The following is a 15,149-nucleotide window of genomic DNA, read 5'->3' as shown; positions in this document are numbered from 1 at the left end:
AAGTTTAATTCATTACGCAGGGTGCTGGAGCATCGACTCTTCCATGATTAATTGCTATGTCATTATTTATCAGTGAACTGGCTCTCACCAATTCCCCATAGGTCCCTCCTAGCATGATATCACACAATATGCTTTTTAGGATTGTTATTTATTTGTTTATTATTTATTTTCTCTTTCTGTTGACATGTTCTAGTAATGGGTGGCTTTAATTACTCTCACATAGATGGGGCAAATGTGTGTTCACTGGTCACTGCTGTCCCTTCCAAACGTTAGTTGTTTGCAAGAGCTGCATCTGGAAGGAGGGGTGTCTTTCTCGGGAGGAGCAGGTTGGGCTGGAAGATGGCTGGCTCCGGGGCTGCCTGGCGAGGGCCCATCCATCTGCCAGAGACACTTGGCATCTGCTCTTGGGTGTGGGAGGAAGACAAACAGCTGCCTTCATGCTTGAAATCAAGTTACTGTCCACAAAGCGGCTGTGTGGCCAGCTCCCAAATTGGATGAGGACGGGGATGATGGCAGCCCCCCCCCCCCCCGGAGATGCTGGATGGAGGAAGGCAAAAATGGGCCATCAAGGAGGTGTTGCAGAGCCTCCGGGGATGTGATGTGGGAACACTGCTTTGGGGAAATGGTGGCACTCTTAATCTTGATCTGCGTGTGATGTTCTTTCTTACCTGCCTGGCCCTGAGAGTGTCTACGAAGGGGAAGGAGGCAGTTGCCTGGAAGTGTGTGTGAACTCGAAGAAAGAGCTACACTCTCTCTGTTGTGGTTCTGGTGCCAGTAGATGCACCTGCTCAAGTAGGAGGTTGATGTGGCCCTGGAAATGCCCCAAAGGAGCCCCAGTGCCGCATGTCCTGCAGGTTTGGGGATCATTGCCCTCTCAGCAGGAGGAAGGAACCCCTCCAGTCGGCTCTCCTCCTGGGAGCTGAGCTCCAGGTCCCCAAAGTGTGAAAGGGGCCTTTGGAAGGGAAGGAGTGGGCTTGCACATTTCAGGTTCATGCTCATTGGAGATGGAAAAGTTTGCAGCTCATAGTCCCTTTCAGTAATGCAGCTAGAAGAGTCTAAGAGATCAGAGTTCTTTTTTTTTTTTTAAAAAAGGGATAGTTCCATAATTTAAAATCCCTAAAAATCACATTCATTCTAGGATGAAATGGAGTTCGCTTTGGCTGTCCCAACACATTTATTTTGGGATAAGCACCTTTTGGTTGTTGAAAAGGTTAAAAGATAAAGGTAAAGGGACCCCTGACCATTAGGTCCAGTCGTGGCCAACTCTGGGGTTGCGGCGCTCATCTTGCTTTATTGGCCGAGGGAGCCGGCGTACAGCTTCCGGGTCATGTGGTCAGCATAACCAAGCCGCTTCTGGCGAACCAGAGCAGCACATGGAAAACTGCTAAGTTGGCAGGAGCAGGGACCGAGCAACGGGAGCTCACCCCGTCACAGGGATTCGAACCGCTGACCTTCTGATCGGCAAGTCCTAGGCTCTGTGGTTTAACCCACAGTGCCACCCGCATCCCTTGTCGAAAAGGATAGTGTACCTTTAAGGTAAAGGTAAAGGTAAAGGTACCCCTGCCCGTACGGGCCAGTCTTGCCAGACTCTGGGGTTGTGCGCCCATCTCACTCAAGAGGCCAGGGGCCAGCGCTGTCCGGAGACACTTCCGGGTCACGTGGTCAGCGTGACATCGCTGCTCTGGCGAGCCAGAGCCGCACACGGAAACGCCGTTTACCTTCCCACTGGTAAGCGGTCCCTATTTATCTACTTGCACCCAGAGGTGCTTTCGAACTGCTAGGTTGGCAGGCGCTGGGACCGAGCAGCGGGAGCGCACCCCGCCGCAGGGATTCGAACCGCCGACCTTTCGATCGGCAAGTCCTAGGCGCTGAGGCTTTAACCCACAGCGCCACCTGCGTCCTAGTGTACCTTTAAAGCTAAAACATTAATTTGCATATATCTGTAACCTTGCTTGTGCCTGGCTGGCCCCCTGAATACAGAAGGAGCCAGCATTGCCCCCTGGGGAAGAGGGGAAGAGCCAGCTGCATCTCTGGCCAGCTGCCTTGGGGTGAGATCTGGACCAGGCAAACTCCTCCTCGCGCTTCTCCTTCCTGAGCTTCCTTTCTCTTCTCCCCCCACCCCGGGCACTACAGGTGAAGTTTATGACACGGCCTCAAACTGCCTGCAATCTGGCTTTCCTTCCGTGTTCTGCTCCGCTTATCTCTTCCATTCCGTGTCTTGGGGCAGGGCTTGTTCCTGATAAAGCTGCCTTTTGTGGGCATTAGATGAGTCTGCCCACACGCTGCGGTTATCTGCTCAGATAGGGAGCTGACTGAAACCTCAGCAGCGCAGCAGAGGTAGCAACAGCTTTGCCACCCCCCTTCCTAGGCAGGCCTCCTCTGCCTCTGCTGCTGCCTGGTGCTTGGAGGGAGGCTGGCTTCTCTGCGGGGGCTTCCCCACTGGCTTTCTGCCCTTCTTTGGCTCAGAGAAAAGTGTGATAAGTAGAGCGATAAAGCAGGAGGTCCCACAGCCTCTTTTGCTTTGAGGAGCAGGGTGGGGAGAGGTTCCTAACCCCCATCACAACCACCCCAGAAAAGCAGTATCAAACCTCTGGTTGGCCCTGTTGGTGGTGGCAGAGGAGCTTTGGGTGCTGCCTGGTTGGCACTGACCTGTGGCCTTCTTGTCGGTTGTGCATTGAACTCTGCACCTGAGTAGAAATTAGTACTTCCCATTTTCAGCACCCCAGCATGCCCTGCAGATACGTTGTGCTGTGCTCTGACGTGCCCTGACTCAAATGAAACTATTGGGTTGTTGTTTTTTCAAATTTCAGAGGTGCCTGTGCGATGCCGAAATTGGGTGCCCCCTGCCTCTCATGCTCCATTCTAAATGATAGTTGTGGCGTCCCCTGCAACACCCAGTGTGACCAAAGATGTTGCGCTTCCCTAAATCCAGCTCTGGTTTAATTGTATGATGAAGTCCTTTCTTTTCTGTGTCCTGAATCTTTCAGTATGCAGCTTAGCTGGGATCTTGAGGTAAAGGATATAGACAAGAATTCTAACTAACTAACTAACTAACTAACTAACTACCTACCTACCTAACTAACTAACTAACAGATGGCTACGCATTGCCATTACTATGAGAAAAAGGGTATGTGTGGATTACTACTTACTCCCTTTCTCCACACCCTGCATAACCACACACCTCCCTTTTTTCTAAACTAAAAAGCCCCCAAAGGTTGTTGCCTTCCGTCGGGGGAGCTGCTCTGCCAGCCCCTTCATTTCACTCTTTTTCTGCCCCTTCCCACCTGCTCTATAGTATCCTTTTGAGATGCACAAATTCCAAGATCTATCAACCTGGGCTTGGTACAAAACAAAACCCATTCAGATTGAAACCATTCTGAGTCCAGGGATTTGTACATAATCCCAGAACTGAATGGCACTTACCACCTTCCCACACAAAAGTCCACCCCGGGCTTTCTTCTTTTGGGGGGGATGGGGAGTCATTATGAAAGAATTGGAACTCAGAAATCCTCGCTGATCTTCAGGTCACCCAGAGATCTCCCTGTTGATCCTGATCCACCTTCTGTCTGTACCCCCACCCCAACCGGGCCTAACCTTATGACTTTTAAACTCCCTGTCTCCCTTGTTAGATTTAATCTTTCCTTTTGCCCTTCAGTCCTGACTGCTTTTTGCTGTCTGCCGTTTTGAAGTTGTATGAAAACTTCAAATGGGTTGAAGGGTGGTGAGTTGCCTCCATTGCCTGATTATTTTCTCCAAATTGTGATACCCCCCCCCTTTGCGATTTTCTAGTCCCCTTTTGCCCAGTGGGCAGATAGAGCATGACCCGCCTGGCCTTCAGGATTGCCTAGGGAGGGAGGGCCACATTCCTCAAGTGCACCCCCCTGCCTGCTCTCCCATGTGGCTGATTTCCACACACTTAATTGCAGGGCTAGCATCACTTAAGCTAAGCTGAAGAAGCGCCAGGGTCTTGGCCGCATGACAAAAAGTGTAAAATCAGAGGATCAAACTGATATAGCCAGGGAAGCAGGCTGTGCCAAAGGCTGGTGCGGTGGAAAGAGGGCCCATTGCTGCTGCTCCTTTGGCCCTGAGTTGTGCAAGTCTGCCTGTGTGTGCAGCACATCGGCTTCCCAGGCTGCTTCTTGGCCTGTCACTCAGTGTTAATGGTTAATGTTGCCATAAACCCGCTGTTGAGGTTTGTAATCTCTGGGAAGGGAAGCTATCAGCCAGCCATCAGAAGTGAAAAGAACAGTCTGTACCCTGCACAGGCAGGCGGTGGGTGGGGTGTTTATGGCCCTTCCTCGCTTCCTCTTTCAGCAGGGCTGGGGGAGAGAAAGAGCAGCTACTGGCTGCTGTCCCTGGGAAATGCAGAGAGGGGTTGTCACAAGGTCCCTTAACCTGACTCTGGGGCAGGACAAGATGTCCTCTCACCTGATCTGCTGCCAGGTGCTCCATCTGCACTCATGGGGTTTTTTTTTGGGGGGGGGGCAAAGCAGAGGGGCAGCTCCCCTCCCTCCAAGGTACCAAAATGAAAAGAAAGGACAGTCTTGTGTTCTACACACACACTTCCTTCTCATCTCAGGGTCTCCTCAGCCCACTTCTGAGTTACTTGGCAAACAACTACCACTCTGCTCATCCCCATTTGCACATGAGGGTCCCAAAAGCTCTTGGACCCCATTCAGTATTTGTGCTCTGTTCCTCACCATTGTGGCCATGGTACAAGAGTTCAGGGTGGGGAGAGAAAGGGCAGTCTTCCTCCCACAACTCCAAGCCCCTGCTTTGTGTGGAGCTACATTTGTGTGCATACTCAGCCTTGCCTCTGGCTGCTAACTTCCCCTCCTCACTCTCTCCCTCTGCCAAAAGGTAAGCAGCATCTTCTCCAAACAGAGATCTGCTTTGTTGCCCATGGACTATTAGTGGCAGAGGTAGTAAGGATAAGAAGCATAACGGCAGTGAACCCTAAGAATAGCTGTTCTCATGGTGGCTGGCCGGGTGCCCTAAAGGGAAGCCCAGAAGCGGAAGCTGAGTGCAGCAGCCCCCTCCCCAATTGTGGTTCCAAGCACCTGGTATTCAGAGATGCACTGCCTCCAACAGTGGAGGTAGAACATAGCTATGAGGGATAGTTTCCATTGATAGTTTTCTCCTCTGTGAATTTCTCTAATCCGCTTTAAAAGCCAGCCAAGTTAGTGGTCATCACTGCTTCCTGTGGGAACAAATGGCATCGTTTAACTATGTGCTGCGTGAAAAACTACTTCCTTTTGTCCATCGTGAATCTTCAGCCTTGTGAGAGAAGGAGGAAAACTTTTCTCTAGCCACTTTCTCCATGCTGTGCATCATTTTATAAATTTCTATCATGTCTCCTCTTACTTGCTTCTTCTCTAAATGAAAAAGTCCCAAAAGCTGCAACCTTCCTTCATAGGGGAGTCTCTCCATCGCCATGATTTTGGTTGCCCTTTTCCAAACTTTTCCCCGCTGTATGAAATCCCTTTTGAGGAGGTGACCAGATCATGCACACAATATTTCAAATGTGGTTGCACCATAAATTTGTATAACAGCGTAATTATATTGGCAGTTTTATTTTCAGTCCCTTTCCTAATGTTCCCCAGCATGGAATCTACCCTTTTCACAGCTGCCACACACTGGGTTGAGATCTTCACCAAGGTAACCATTATGCATCCCTCAATTGGGAGAACTGTTCATGTATTCCTACCCTCTGCTTCCCTAACCCTAAACCCGTAAATGTAGATATGAAATTAGGATTTTTTTTTGCCCCAATGTGCCTTACTTTACGCTTGCTTGCACTAAATTGCATTTGTCATTTTACCTCCCATTCACTCCCTTTTTGGAACTCTTTGCAATCCTTTAAGAAATGAACAAAAAACCCCAGACCCTGAACAATTTAGTATCATTAGCAAATTTGGCTACCTCGCTACTCACCCCTAACGCTACACCCCTCCATTCAGAGAACTGTTCATTTATTCCTGCTCTCTGCTTTCTGTCACAGGAGCACCTCTCCTTTTTATTCCACAACTGCTTTGACTTTGTCAAAAGCTTTCTGAACGTCCAACTCTGTGTCAATTGGATTTCTTGTCTATATGCCTGTTAACACCCACGAAGAACTTTTAATAGGTTAGTGAGTCAAGATTTCCCCATGCAAAGTTGTTCTCAGAAAACCAGGAGGTCATTGCACCTCACACACCTGTGACTTCTGCCCACTAGGCAGATTAGTACCATAGTAAACATAGGACGGTTAGTGTAAAAAACTGGCAAACCCTCAAGCTGGCTTTCTGCCTGCATTCTAGCAATTTTGTAGTTTATTGAACTACAGTGGTACCTCAGGTTAAGTACTTAATTCATGCCGGAGGTCCGTTCTTAACCTGAAACTGTTCTTAACTTGAAGCACCGCTTAGATCAAGGAGAGGAGGGCCAGAATAGTGTGTCCACATTTGGCTGTTTCTCACACATTGCAGTTTTAGGATTTGGAATTCTAACAGCAAAACACACTTGCATGATTTTGTCACACTAGTACTTTCAATTCTTGGTTTGTTTGTGGGGAAATGCAGTTTGCCCTGCTTTAATTCTGAATGAGCCCAAACAACATACAAATGCCTTTGGAGATCCTGACAGTGTGGACTTCAGCCCTGCAGTAATGGCTTATGGAGGCCACCCAACAGCCAGCCAGCCAGGCCAGTGTGTGTGTGTGTGTGTGTGTCTGTCCGTCCTCCTGCGGTTTATGCCTGGACGTCATGACTGGGCTCCTGTGTGCAGCATAGGAAGGTGATGGACCCTCAGTGTCAAGGGGAGAAGTGATGAAGGCCCAGAGGACCTCCCCTAAAACAGGGAGCTGTGTTGATTGGGCCCTTGGGTAGGTCTGGGCTTTTGCTGGGACCCCAGCAATGTCTGATTGTGATGATGAGAGGCGAGTTTGGGGTTGCGGTTTCTGGGCCCAACTTTTTATTAACTGGCAAAGTTAATGGAGCGGCAACCCAGAGCAGGGAAGTGGAGGAAGCTATTTTTAGAGCTGCCTTTTTGTGCAACAAATCACAAGATAAACAGGCATTTTGTTCCCTTTTCTGTGTGCGCGCAAGGTATATAAACAGCAGATCCATGACTAAATGAGTTGTAGAGCCAAGGTCACATCCCCTGGTTGTGGGTGGAGTCACCTGCCAACACCTGAGCGGTAGCAGCAGCAGCAGCAGTCAAGATAATGAGGCAGCAGAAAGGGCTGGAGAAGTGCCAAAGCTCCACCACCTCTAGCCCCTTCTCTCACCCCCACCCCAACTGCAGCAACTGCCCTTCATTCTTCTGCATCCTATACTGGGAGAATCCCAGATTGTGATGGACTGCAGACCAAGCTACCACATCCTGGGAACGCTGACCCCTGCCGTTGTGGCAGATTGACACAGGGGGTGACAAGAAAGGGGTAATTTCTGCCCCCTTCCTGTCATGCTTGCCATTGCCATGGCACAAGACCGGACATCCTGTGTCTTTCTCTAAAGGACAACCGTGTGTGCAAATTATAAAAGAAAAAAATTAAAAGCTGCTGTGCCAAATGGCCCATATGGTGAACTGTGGAGTAAAAGGGTGGATGTGCTGCTGCTGAAAATGCCTCATGCAAGGCAATTCAATCCCTGGCAGTGTTTTGTGTCTCTGTGCTTGTTCTAGCATCTCCCAGCTACCTTCCTCCTCCCTGCCTTTTTTCTGATCCTATGGTTGCTCTGTCCCCACTGCCGCCTCTGCTATAGCAGAGGTCACATCTACCCTATGCATTTAAAAGCACATGGTTTCCCTCACAGAATCCTGGGAACTGTAGTTTAAGGGTGCTGGGATTTGTAGCTCTGTGAAGCGTGAACTACAGTTCCCAGGACTCTTTTGGGAAACCAGGTGCTTTAAACGTATGGTGCGGTTGCAGCATTTTGAGTTTTCAGGCAGCATCTTCATGGCTTGCTGACACAACCTTTCAGTCGCAAATTCCTGCCTCCCTCACTGCAGATTTATAGAATTTAGTTGTGCCTTTCCAAGCATCTCAGGGCAAAGATCCTGATGCACCTCCATCATCTTTACATTTGAACTCCCTCAAATTACAAAGAGCCTTGGAGGTCTTCCCTTTAGTGCAAAAGCCCTCAAATTATGCACCAATGTGCTGTGAAAGCTCTGCTGAGTGGGGCTGTGACTCAGGTACACCCATTAATCCAGCCTGTCAGTAACAAGGGCAGATTTGTCCCTCCCTCTTTCCTTGGAATCTGTCTCGGGAGGCATTTTACTTTGATAACGAGTTTTCCTGCTCCGCCAACCAGAGCCCAGCATCCATCACCACCACCTTTAAACACTTAGTTCATGGCCCAAGTTCATGGCAACATTAGCCATCTTGGCAATACCTGCTAATTGGGATAAAGCAGCTCTGATATGATCCTCCAGGGGCTACAAAGTGGCTGCCAGTCTACTGTAAGCACTTTCTGTGTTTGCACATTTCATTATTCATTGACAGGAGACGAGTCCATTTCATGTCTTTTAGGGTCACTCAATTTATTCTTCCCTGATAGTTCAGCAGAACTTGACCCAGTATGAACCAAAGGCTAATTTTGGGAATCTCTGTTTGCCTCCAGTTTTCCATCCACTGCATGACCTTTCCTTGGTAATGGTGATTTTTTGGAATGTCAGTGAATTTTCCATGCTGTTCACCCTATGGCTTAGGAACAAAAAGGCAACATAAAAACAAGCAGCAGCAATAAATTAATAATAATAATAATAATTAATAATTAGGTAAAAAGGTAAAGGACCTCTGGACAGTTAGGTCCAGTCAAAGGCAAGTATGGGGTTGTGGTGCTCATCTCGCTTTTCAGGCCAAGGGAGCTGGGGTTTGTCCACAAACAGCTTTCTGGGTCATGTGGCCAGCATGACTAAATGCTTCTGGTGCAATGGAACACCGTGACAGAAGCCAGAGCACATGGAAACACTGTTTACCTTCCCACTGCACCGGTACCTCCTTGCACTGGTATGCTTTTGAACTGCTAGGTGGGACAGAGCAACAGGAGCTCACTCCATCGTGCAGACTCGAACTGCTGACCTCCCGATCGGCAAGCCCAAGAGGCTCAGTGGTTTAGATCACAGCGCCAACCACTCCAATAATATTAATAATAGTAATACTGATGGTAGTAGTAAAAAAACAGTGCAGAAGTGTGTCTGGATTGTGCCTATTTAATCTTCTTGTCATAACAATGCTTGGAGGTAGATCATCTTTATTATTTATGTGCAGCCACTGGGGAACTGAGGCTAGGAGGTGGTCCGTTGTCCACCCTTGCCCACTCTTTCTTTTGTCATTTTCCAGGATGTGACACTGGCTTTGGAAAGGTGGCTGCTCATCACTTAGACACCTTGGGACTGACTGTCTATGCTAGTGTCCTGGATCTGAAGAGTCCTGGCGCAGAGGAGCTTCGGCAGAGCTGCTCGTCGCGCCTGACCCTGCTGGAAATGGACCTGACCAAAGCTGAGGACATCCAGAGAGTCTTGCAGTTCATCAAGGCTCAGACAGTGAGGACAGGTAACTTGAGAGTGTTGGCAATCAGAACAGAAGCAAGGTAGGTGTAGGATTCTCAGAGTCTCACCTTTGGGATTTGAAACAAAACATTCTGGGTTTCAAGGCTGGAACATGAAAGCGGGTGGTAAGCATAAATCTCAGAATCAGATTAGATAGTTAAGTGAATTTCTGAAAAAATCTTCAGTTTGTAGGCTGTCTCATATTAAAATGTAACAATCAAACAATCAATCTCCACACCAGCAGTTCTAGGGTACAGTTATATAGGGTATTTACCTATATGTTTTTGCAGGTGCAAAAACATTTTGAGAAAAGATGTCAGATGGTGGGTTTTTGCTTAATCCAGCAGCAGCAAAATGTCTTTGTTTGTCCACACACATGGAGGACAAGCGGCCAGGGGAAGAGCAGCCATTTGCTAATTTATTTTTATATATATCACTGTATCATAAAAATAGGTCACAGTGGTTTACAACAATATAAAACCATGCAGCAGAACGGCATGTTACCTGCAGAAAACAATTACATACATCAGCAAACCAGTTTCCTTCTTGGCATGCAGGGCTCTGGGGCCTGGTGAACAACGCCGGCATCAACACCACCCTTGCGGATGCGGAGCTGACGCCTCTCCACGACTTCCGCAGCTGCATGGAGGTGAACTTCTTTGGCACTTTGGAGCTGACCCAGGGGCTGCTGCCTTTGCTGCGCTCCTCACAAGGAAGGATCATCACCATCAGCAGTCCAGCAGGTAAAGGGAAGGAGAAAACCTTCCATGGGATCTGGTTTCAACAATGGGAAAGAGGGGGTGTGCCTTTGGGAGTTGGGCTGCCCTAGGAAGCTGCCCTAGGAAGTCAGGCCCATTGGTCCATTGAGCTCAGGGCTGCCTGTATACTGACTGGCAGATTCCACCGCTGGGGATTGAACTTGGGACATTCTGAGTGCAAAGCAGGTGCTCTACCAGTGACCTACAGCCCTTCCCTACTATTTGACCCTCCTGCAGTCAAGATGGGGGTAGAGAGTAACCCCTCCCTCCTCTCCTTCTGCAGGTAACATGCCGTTCCCCTGTTTATCTGGCTACGGGGCATCCAAAGCTGCTCTCAGCCTGGTCATGGACACTCTGCAGTATGAACTTGCACCCTGGGGGATCCAAGTGAGCGTCATCCTCCCAGGGTATTTCAAAACGGGTAAGAGAATGACTGGGACTGCTGGCAGTGCACACGGTGGGTGGGTGGGATAATGTGTCTTTTCCTTGTCCGCTGCTGAGGACTTACTCTGTTTCACAGGTTCCAAGGAAACTGAAATTATTGGGGGGGGGGGTCCAGGCGTAGCACAGCCTGGGTGTGGGGCTTCCCTTACTCTTTATGTGTGCAGTGAGGCTTCTAGAATACACCCAGCCAAGATTTCTTCCCCAGAGCTACCAAATCCAGGGAAAGAACCAAAGGAGGCTTTAGGGAAGGGAAACAGGAAGACAGAGTCAGGAGAGGCAGCTCCTCCGGCACCTTCATGAGTGTGGCGGAAGAGGTACCGAGTTTGGTGCCAAGAGTGCAGGATCCATCAGTGGGAATTTTGCACACCACAAGGAGCTGCCAGTTCATTCTCTTACAGATACATTTGCACTTGGAGGATTGGCTTTGACCCCTCTCTCTGAAGCCCTTACTGACAACCACATTGAGATACTTAATATAATAGTAAATAGTCTATAAGCAAACTAAAATAAAAGTAAAAGAACAAATAAATGTCCCATCTGCCTTGTTGCTGTAACTTGGAGAGGCCCCTCCTGGGCATCACTTGGGGCTAACTCTCTCTCTCCTCTCCTGCTTCTTGTGTCCCATCAACTGCTCCAATCTGGCTCAATTTAACTGCTATTATTCATTTCATTCGCAAGATCCAAATGGGAGGAGCAAGGAAACATGAGGAAATGCTGTCTTGTTGCTTGGCTCATGCTGTGGCTTTGGAAATTGTTCCAAACACTGCCCTTATTTTTTCAAGTTTCACTTCAGTCATAAGGACTAGAAACATGCCTTAAGTGGAAGCTGAGATTCTGGGGAGGCCAAATTTTGCACTAGATACCAAACTCCAGGATGAAGGAATTGTATAAGCTACATGGGCTACACCCAGCATGGCCTCCTCACCACCTACAAAATAGGTTCTAAGAAATCTCTTACTCCCCCCCACCTGTCTATTCTTTGCAGATGGTTCTTGTAATCATGCTTATTGGAAAGAAAGGAAGGCTCAGCTGCTGGCAGCTCTATCCCCTGAACTCCTGGAAGCCTATGGAGAAGAATACCTGGAAGACATCAACAGGCAGTTTCTTGCTTCCATGAAGTTTGCTGTGGAGGACCTCAGCTCAGTCGTGGAGAGCATCGTGGACGGCCTCCTGTCTACCAGGCCTCTGGTGAAATACTACCCGGGGAGAGGCCTGGGCCCCATGTACTTCATCCACCACTACCTGCCCCACACCGTCCGCAACCTCTTCCTCAAAGCCTTCTTCATCAACCCAAAGTTGCCCAGAGGGCGCCAGCCAAAGGCTTGCAACAGCCCCCGGAAACAGTGAAGGGCAGCTTGGCAGAGAAAGCACCTGGGAAAGACTTCAGGGCCCAGAGTAGCTGCTTAAGGTGTTTCTACTGAAAATGCACCAGCTCATTTGTGTCAGTGCAGGGAGAGGACAAGCTGCGGCCATTGCTGCTACCCAGCCATTAATGCCTTTTTCCTAAGTGAGCATTAAAATTATAGGAAGATGGTGGGATTGGGACCCATTCGCTTCAATGAACAGAGTGCTGGAAAAGCCCTACTGAGACCAATGATTGTTGCATTTGAGGAAGGGGGGAGTTACCAGTGGCAAGTGAACCCCTCCCTCCCAATTCCTGGCTGGCTTTTCTCTCCCTCTTTGTGCCAAAGGAGATGGCTGCTGCTGCTAAGTGATAGTGAAAGGGCTTCACCATACCTCAGCTTTGTGATATACCTCTCTGTAAACTTCAGCTGAGCCAATGCCATGTCTTCTCACTGTACCGTGTCTTCTTCACTGCAAATAGCCAAAGGCCTTTCCAGCTTCTCAGTCTGTATGTAGCACCCCCCCACCCCACCCCCGGCACAAGCATGGCAATATTAACAATAGTCATCATAGCAATCATGAGCAAAATCAAAGTATTATAATTAAGAATCTATATCAGCCATAATTGGTACCTATTTGAATCACTCAGTTCAATCAATAAAGTATTTTTTGATATTAAAAAAATGCACACCTAGTTTCTTAGCAGCTCTGGAAACAGTAGCCACTGAGTAAATAATACAAAACTGATTATCAATTAATAGCTTAATTTTATCCAAAATTAATAGCTTGTGTTTTATCCAAATACTAAGGCAGCATATGTTAACAAGGTTTTACTCCCTTGGATCCACATATAATGGGCAAAAAATAATGAGTTGTAATTTTAGATTGCCTGCATCCAAAAAAACACCCACCCCACCCCAGTTTTCATTGATTTCATTTATTCTGCTCCACAGTCTCAGGTGTAAAGCAGATCAGTTTACACACACACACACACACACACACACACACACACACACACAGTGGTACCTCGGAAGTCAAATTGAGTCCATTCCAGAAGTCCATTTGACTTCTAAAATATTCAGAAACCAAGTGTGGCTTCTGATTGGTTGCAGAAAGCTCTTGCAGCCAATCGGAACCCAAGTTGGACATGGCCAGGTTCCAAAGAACGTTCGCAAACTAGAACATTCACTTCTGGGTCTGCATCGTTTTGGAGCCAAAACTTTCAAGTTGCAAGATGCTTGTCAACCAAGGTACGACTGTATTCCAAGATTTCCAAGTCTGATTTTACTCTACAGAATTTTAGCCCTACAGAATAGTAGGGCTAATAAGTCTCTACAGAGGGCAACTTCCAGGCACTTGGAAGGCCCACCAGCTGACCTCCTTTGCAACCAAAGAATTTTAGGAGCTGACAATTTGCCCTAGTAACTTATATTTTAATAGCTGCTAGTTCTCATTTCCAAGAACTTTTGTCAATACCTCTATGGATTGGGCCATTTACATTTCTGGGATCTGTGACCAAAAACTATAATCTTAAAGGTGAACAATTAATGTCTAAAGAAGAACGAAATATAAGCAACATTAAAGCACAGCTTGTTTAAGGAGAGTAATTCAAGGTTGTTTGGTCTAGAGCAAGATGAACACCTTTCATTCCACCAACACAGGGAGGAAAAAAGAGGCAGCATGCCTGCAGCAAAGTTGCTTACATAAAAATAAAAATCTGGCCAGCTTGAAACCCTGTTTTACTGTGTCTGTATAAGGGTTCAGGCTGAACCCCACTTACCTGAGAGTAAGCCCCTCTGAATTCAGTAGGCCTTACTTCTGAGTAGAGGTGACTAGGATTGCCACCTTACTTGTGTCAAGATCCCATAATGACCAGCCCTTACTTTTGTTGTAATATTACAGTGTAATAATAGCTGTATGAGCCAAAGAAATATTTTGCTAATATTAGCTGTAGCCAAATTGCACCATAGCCAGATCGAAGGTGAAGGTAAAACCTATGAAGGATGAAAATAACTGCTTATTTGGACCCTTGAGATAATGGGAGATTAAATGGTGTAATTTGTAGCCTGGTAAGGGTTCAAAGTATGTAGAACAGCATGTATGTACAAAGGGGCTTCTCTACATGTGTTCAACTGAAGCGGCTTGGAGCCTCTGCTCAGCTGGGGGCCATGTCAGAAGGCTGAAGGGGCCTGTGGCTGGAACTGCCTGCAGCAGCAGCATCCAAGTATTCATCATAGTCACTGGTGTCTGCTCATTTGGAGCATGAACCTTAAACATTTGGGGACAAGAGGGGGATCACCCAATTTCACAAATTGTTGTGTATTTGTGCAAATGAATGCAACACATTATAGAACGCTGCTTGTGTGGATCTTGTTAGTACCTCTCATTCCTGCGGCTGACCTCAAGGATGCTGGGCGTTTTCTTGCTGCTGCAGCAGCAAACCTGCTGTTCTTCTGTCCTCCAAGCCTCATCGCCATGCAGGAACTGAGCCAAAAAAGGCCTCCCCAAAGGGGGCCTCTCCTTGCCTCCAGAAGAGGGCAGGGACTCCCAGGCAGATGGCCTACAAATCTTGTCACGAAGAACAAGGTCACGATTGTCACTTGGAAATAAATTAAAATGGTTACTTCATACTTTGGTTGTGTATCTTGATGTCCTGGGGGAAGCTAAGTGAGTCGGGTCATGTCAGAGAAAGTGCTTTGTTCCAGATGGTGGCAGAGGCAGACAGTGCACATCCAGGCAGTGTGCAGAAAACCCTGCCGCTGGAAACCTTACATAGGTCCTGGGGCTGCAGAGTAGTAGGGGCCTCGTGCAGGCTGGAGCCAAGGGGCCAAGCCAGATCCACCACCACCCCGGGGCTCCCTACCCCCTAGTCACACTCAGCCTATCCTTCACACAACTGCCATGAAACTTGTCTGGATCTCCTAAGGGGAAGACACAGGAAGAGATAAATAAAGATGTAACAAAACAAACAACTTCTTAACACACATAGGGCAGCATGAAGCATCCACCCAGCCCTTCTGCATGTCCTGGCACTTCCTTCAGCCTTAGCCAGTGATGAAGACTTTGGTA

General features: G+C 48.0%; 1 protein-coding gene across 2 annotated transcripts in view; it reads left to right on the top strand.

The window, feature by feature from the left end:
* The window catches only part of HSD11B2 (hydroxysteroid 11-beta dehydrogenase 2), a 29,475-nt gene extending 14,767 nt beyond the window's left edge, over positions 1-14,708 (top strand). For both annotated transcript variants that reach the window (XM_083754658.1, XM_083754659.1), the window contains exons 2-5: positions 9,326-9,538; positions 10,092-10,277; positions 10,576-10,713; positions 11,722-14,708. In XM_083754658.1, coding sequence (XP_083610784.1) covers positions 9,326-9,538; positions 10,092-10,277; positions 10,576-10,713; positions 11,722-12,083 — 899 coding nt within the window. In that variant the 3' untranslated portion in view covers positions 12,084-14,708. The remainder of the gene's footprint in view (positions 1-9,325; positions 9,539-10,091; positions 10,278-10,575; positions 10,714-11,721) is intronic.
* Positions 14,709-15,149: the final 441 nt, after the last annotated feature.

Source organism: Podarcis gaigeae (assembly GCF_964106915.1).
Source record: "Podarcis gaigeae genome assembly, chromosome: 8".
Classification (NCBI taxonomy): domain Eukaryota; kingdom Metazoa; phylum Chordata; class Lepidosauria; order Squamata; family Lacertidae; genus Podarcis; species Podarcis gaigeae.
The sequence above is the reverse complement of the archived record's forward strand: the minus strand, read 5'-3'. Positions and strand labels throughout refer to the sequence as shown.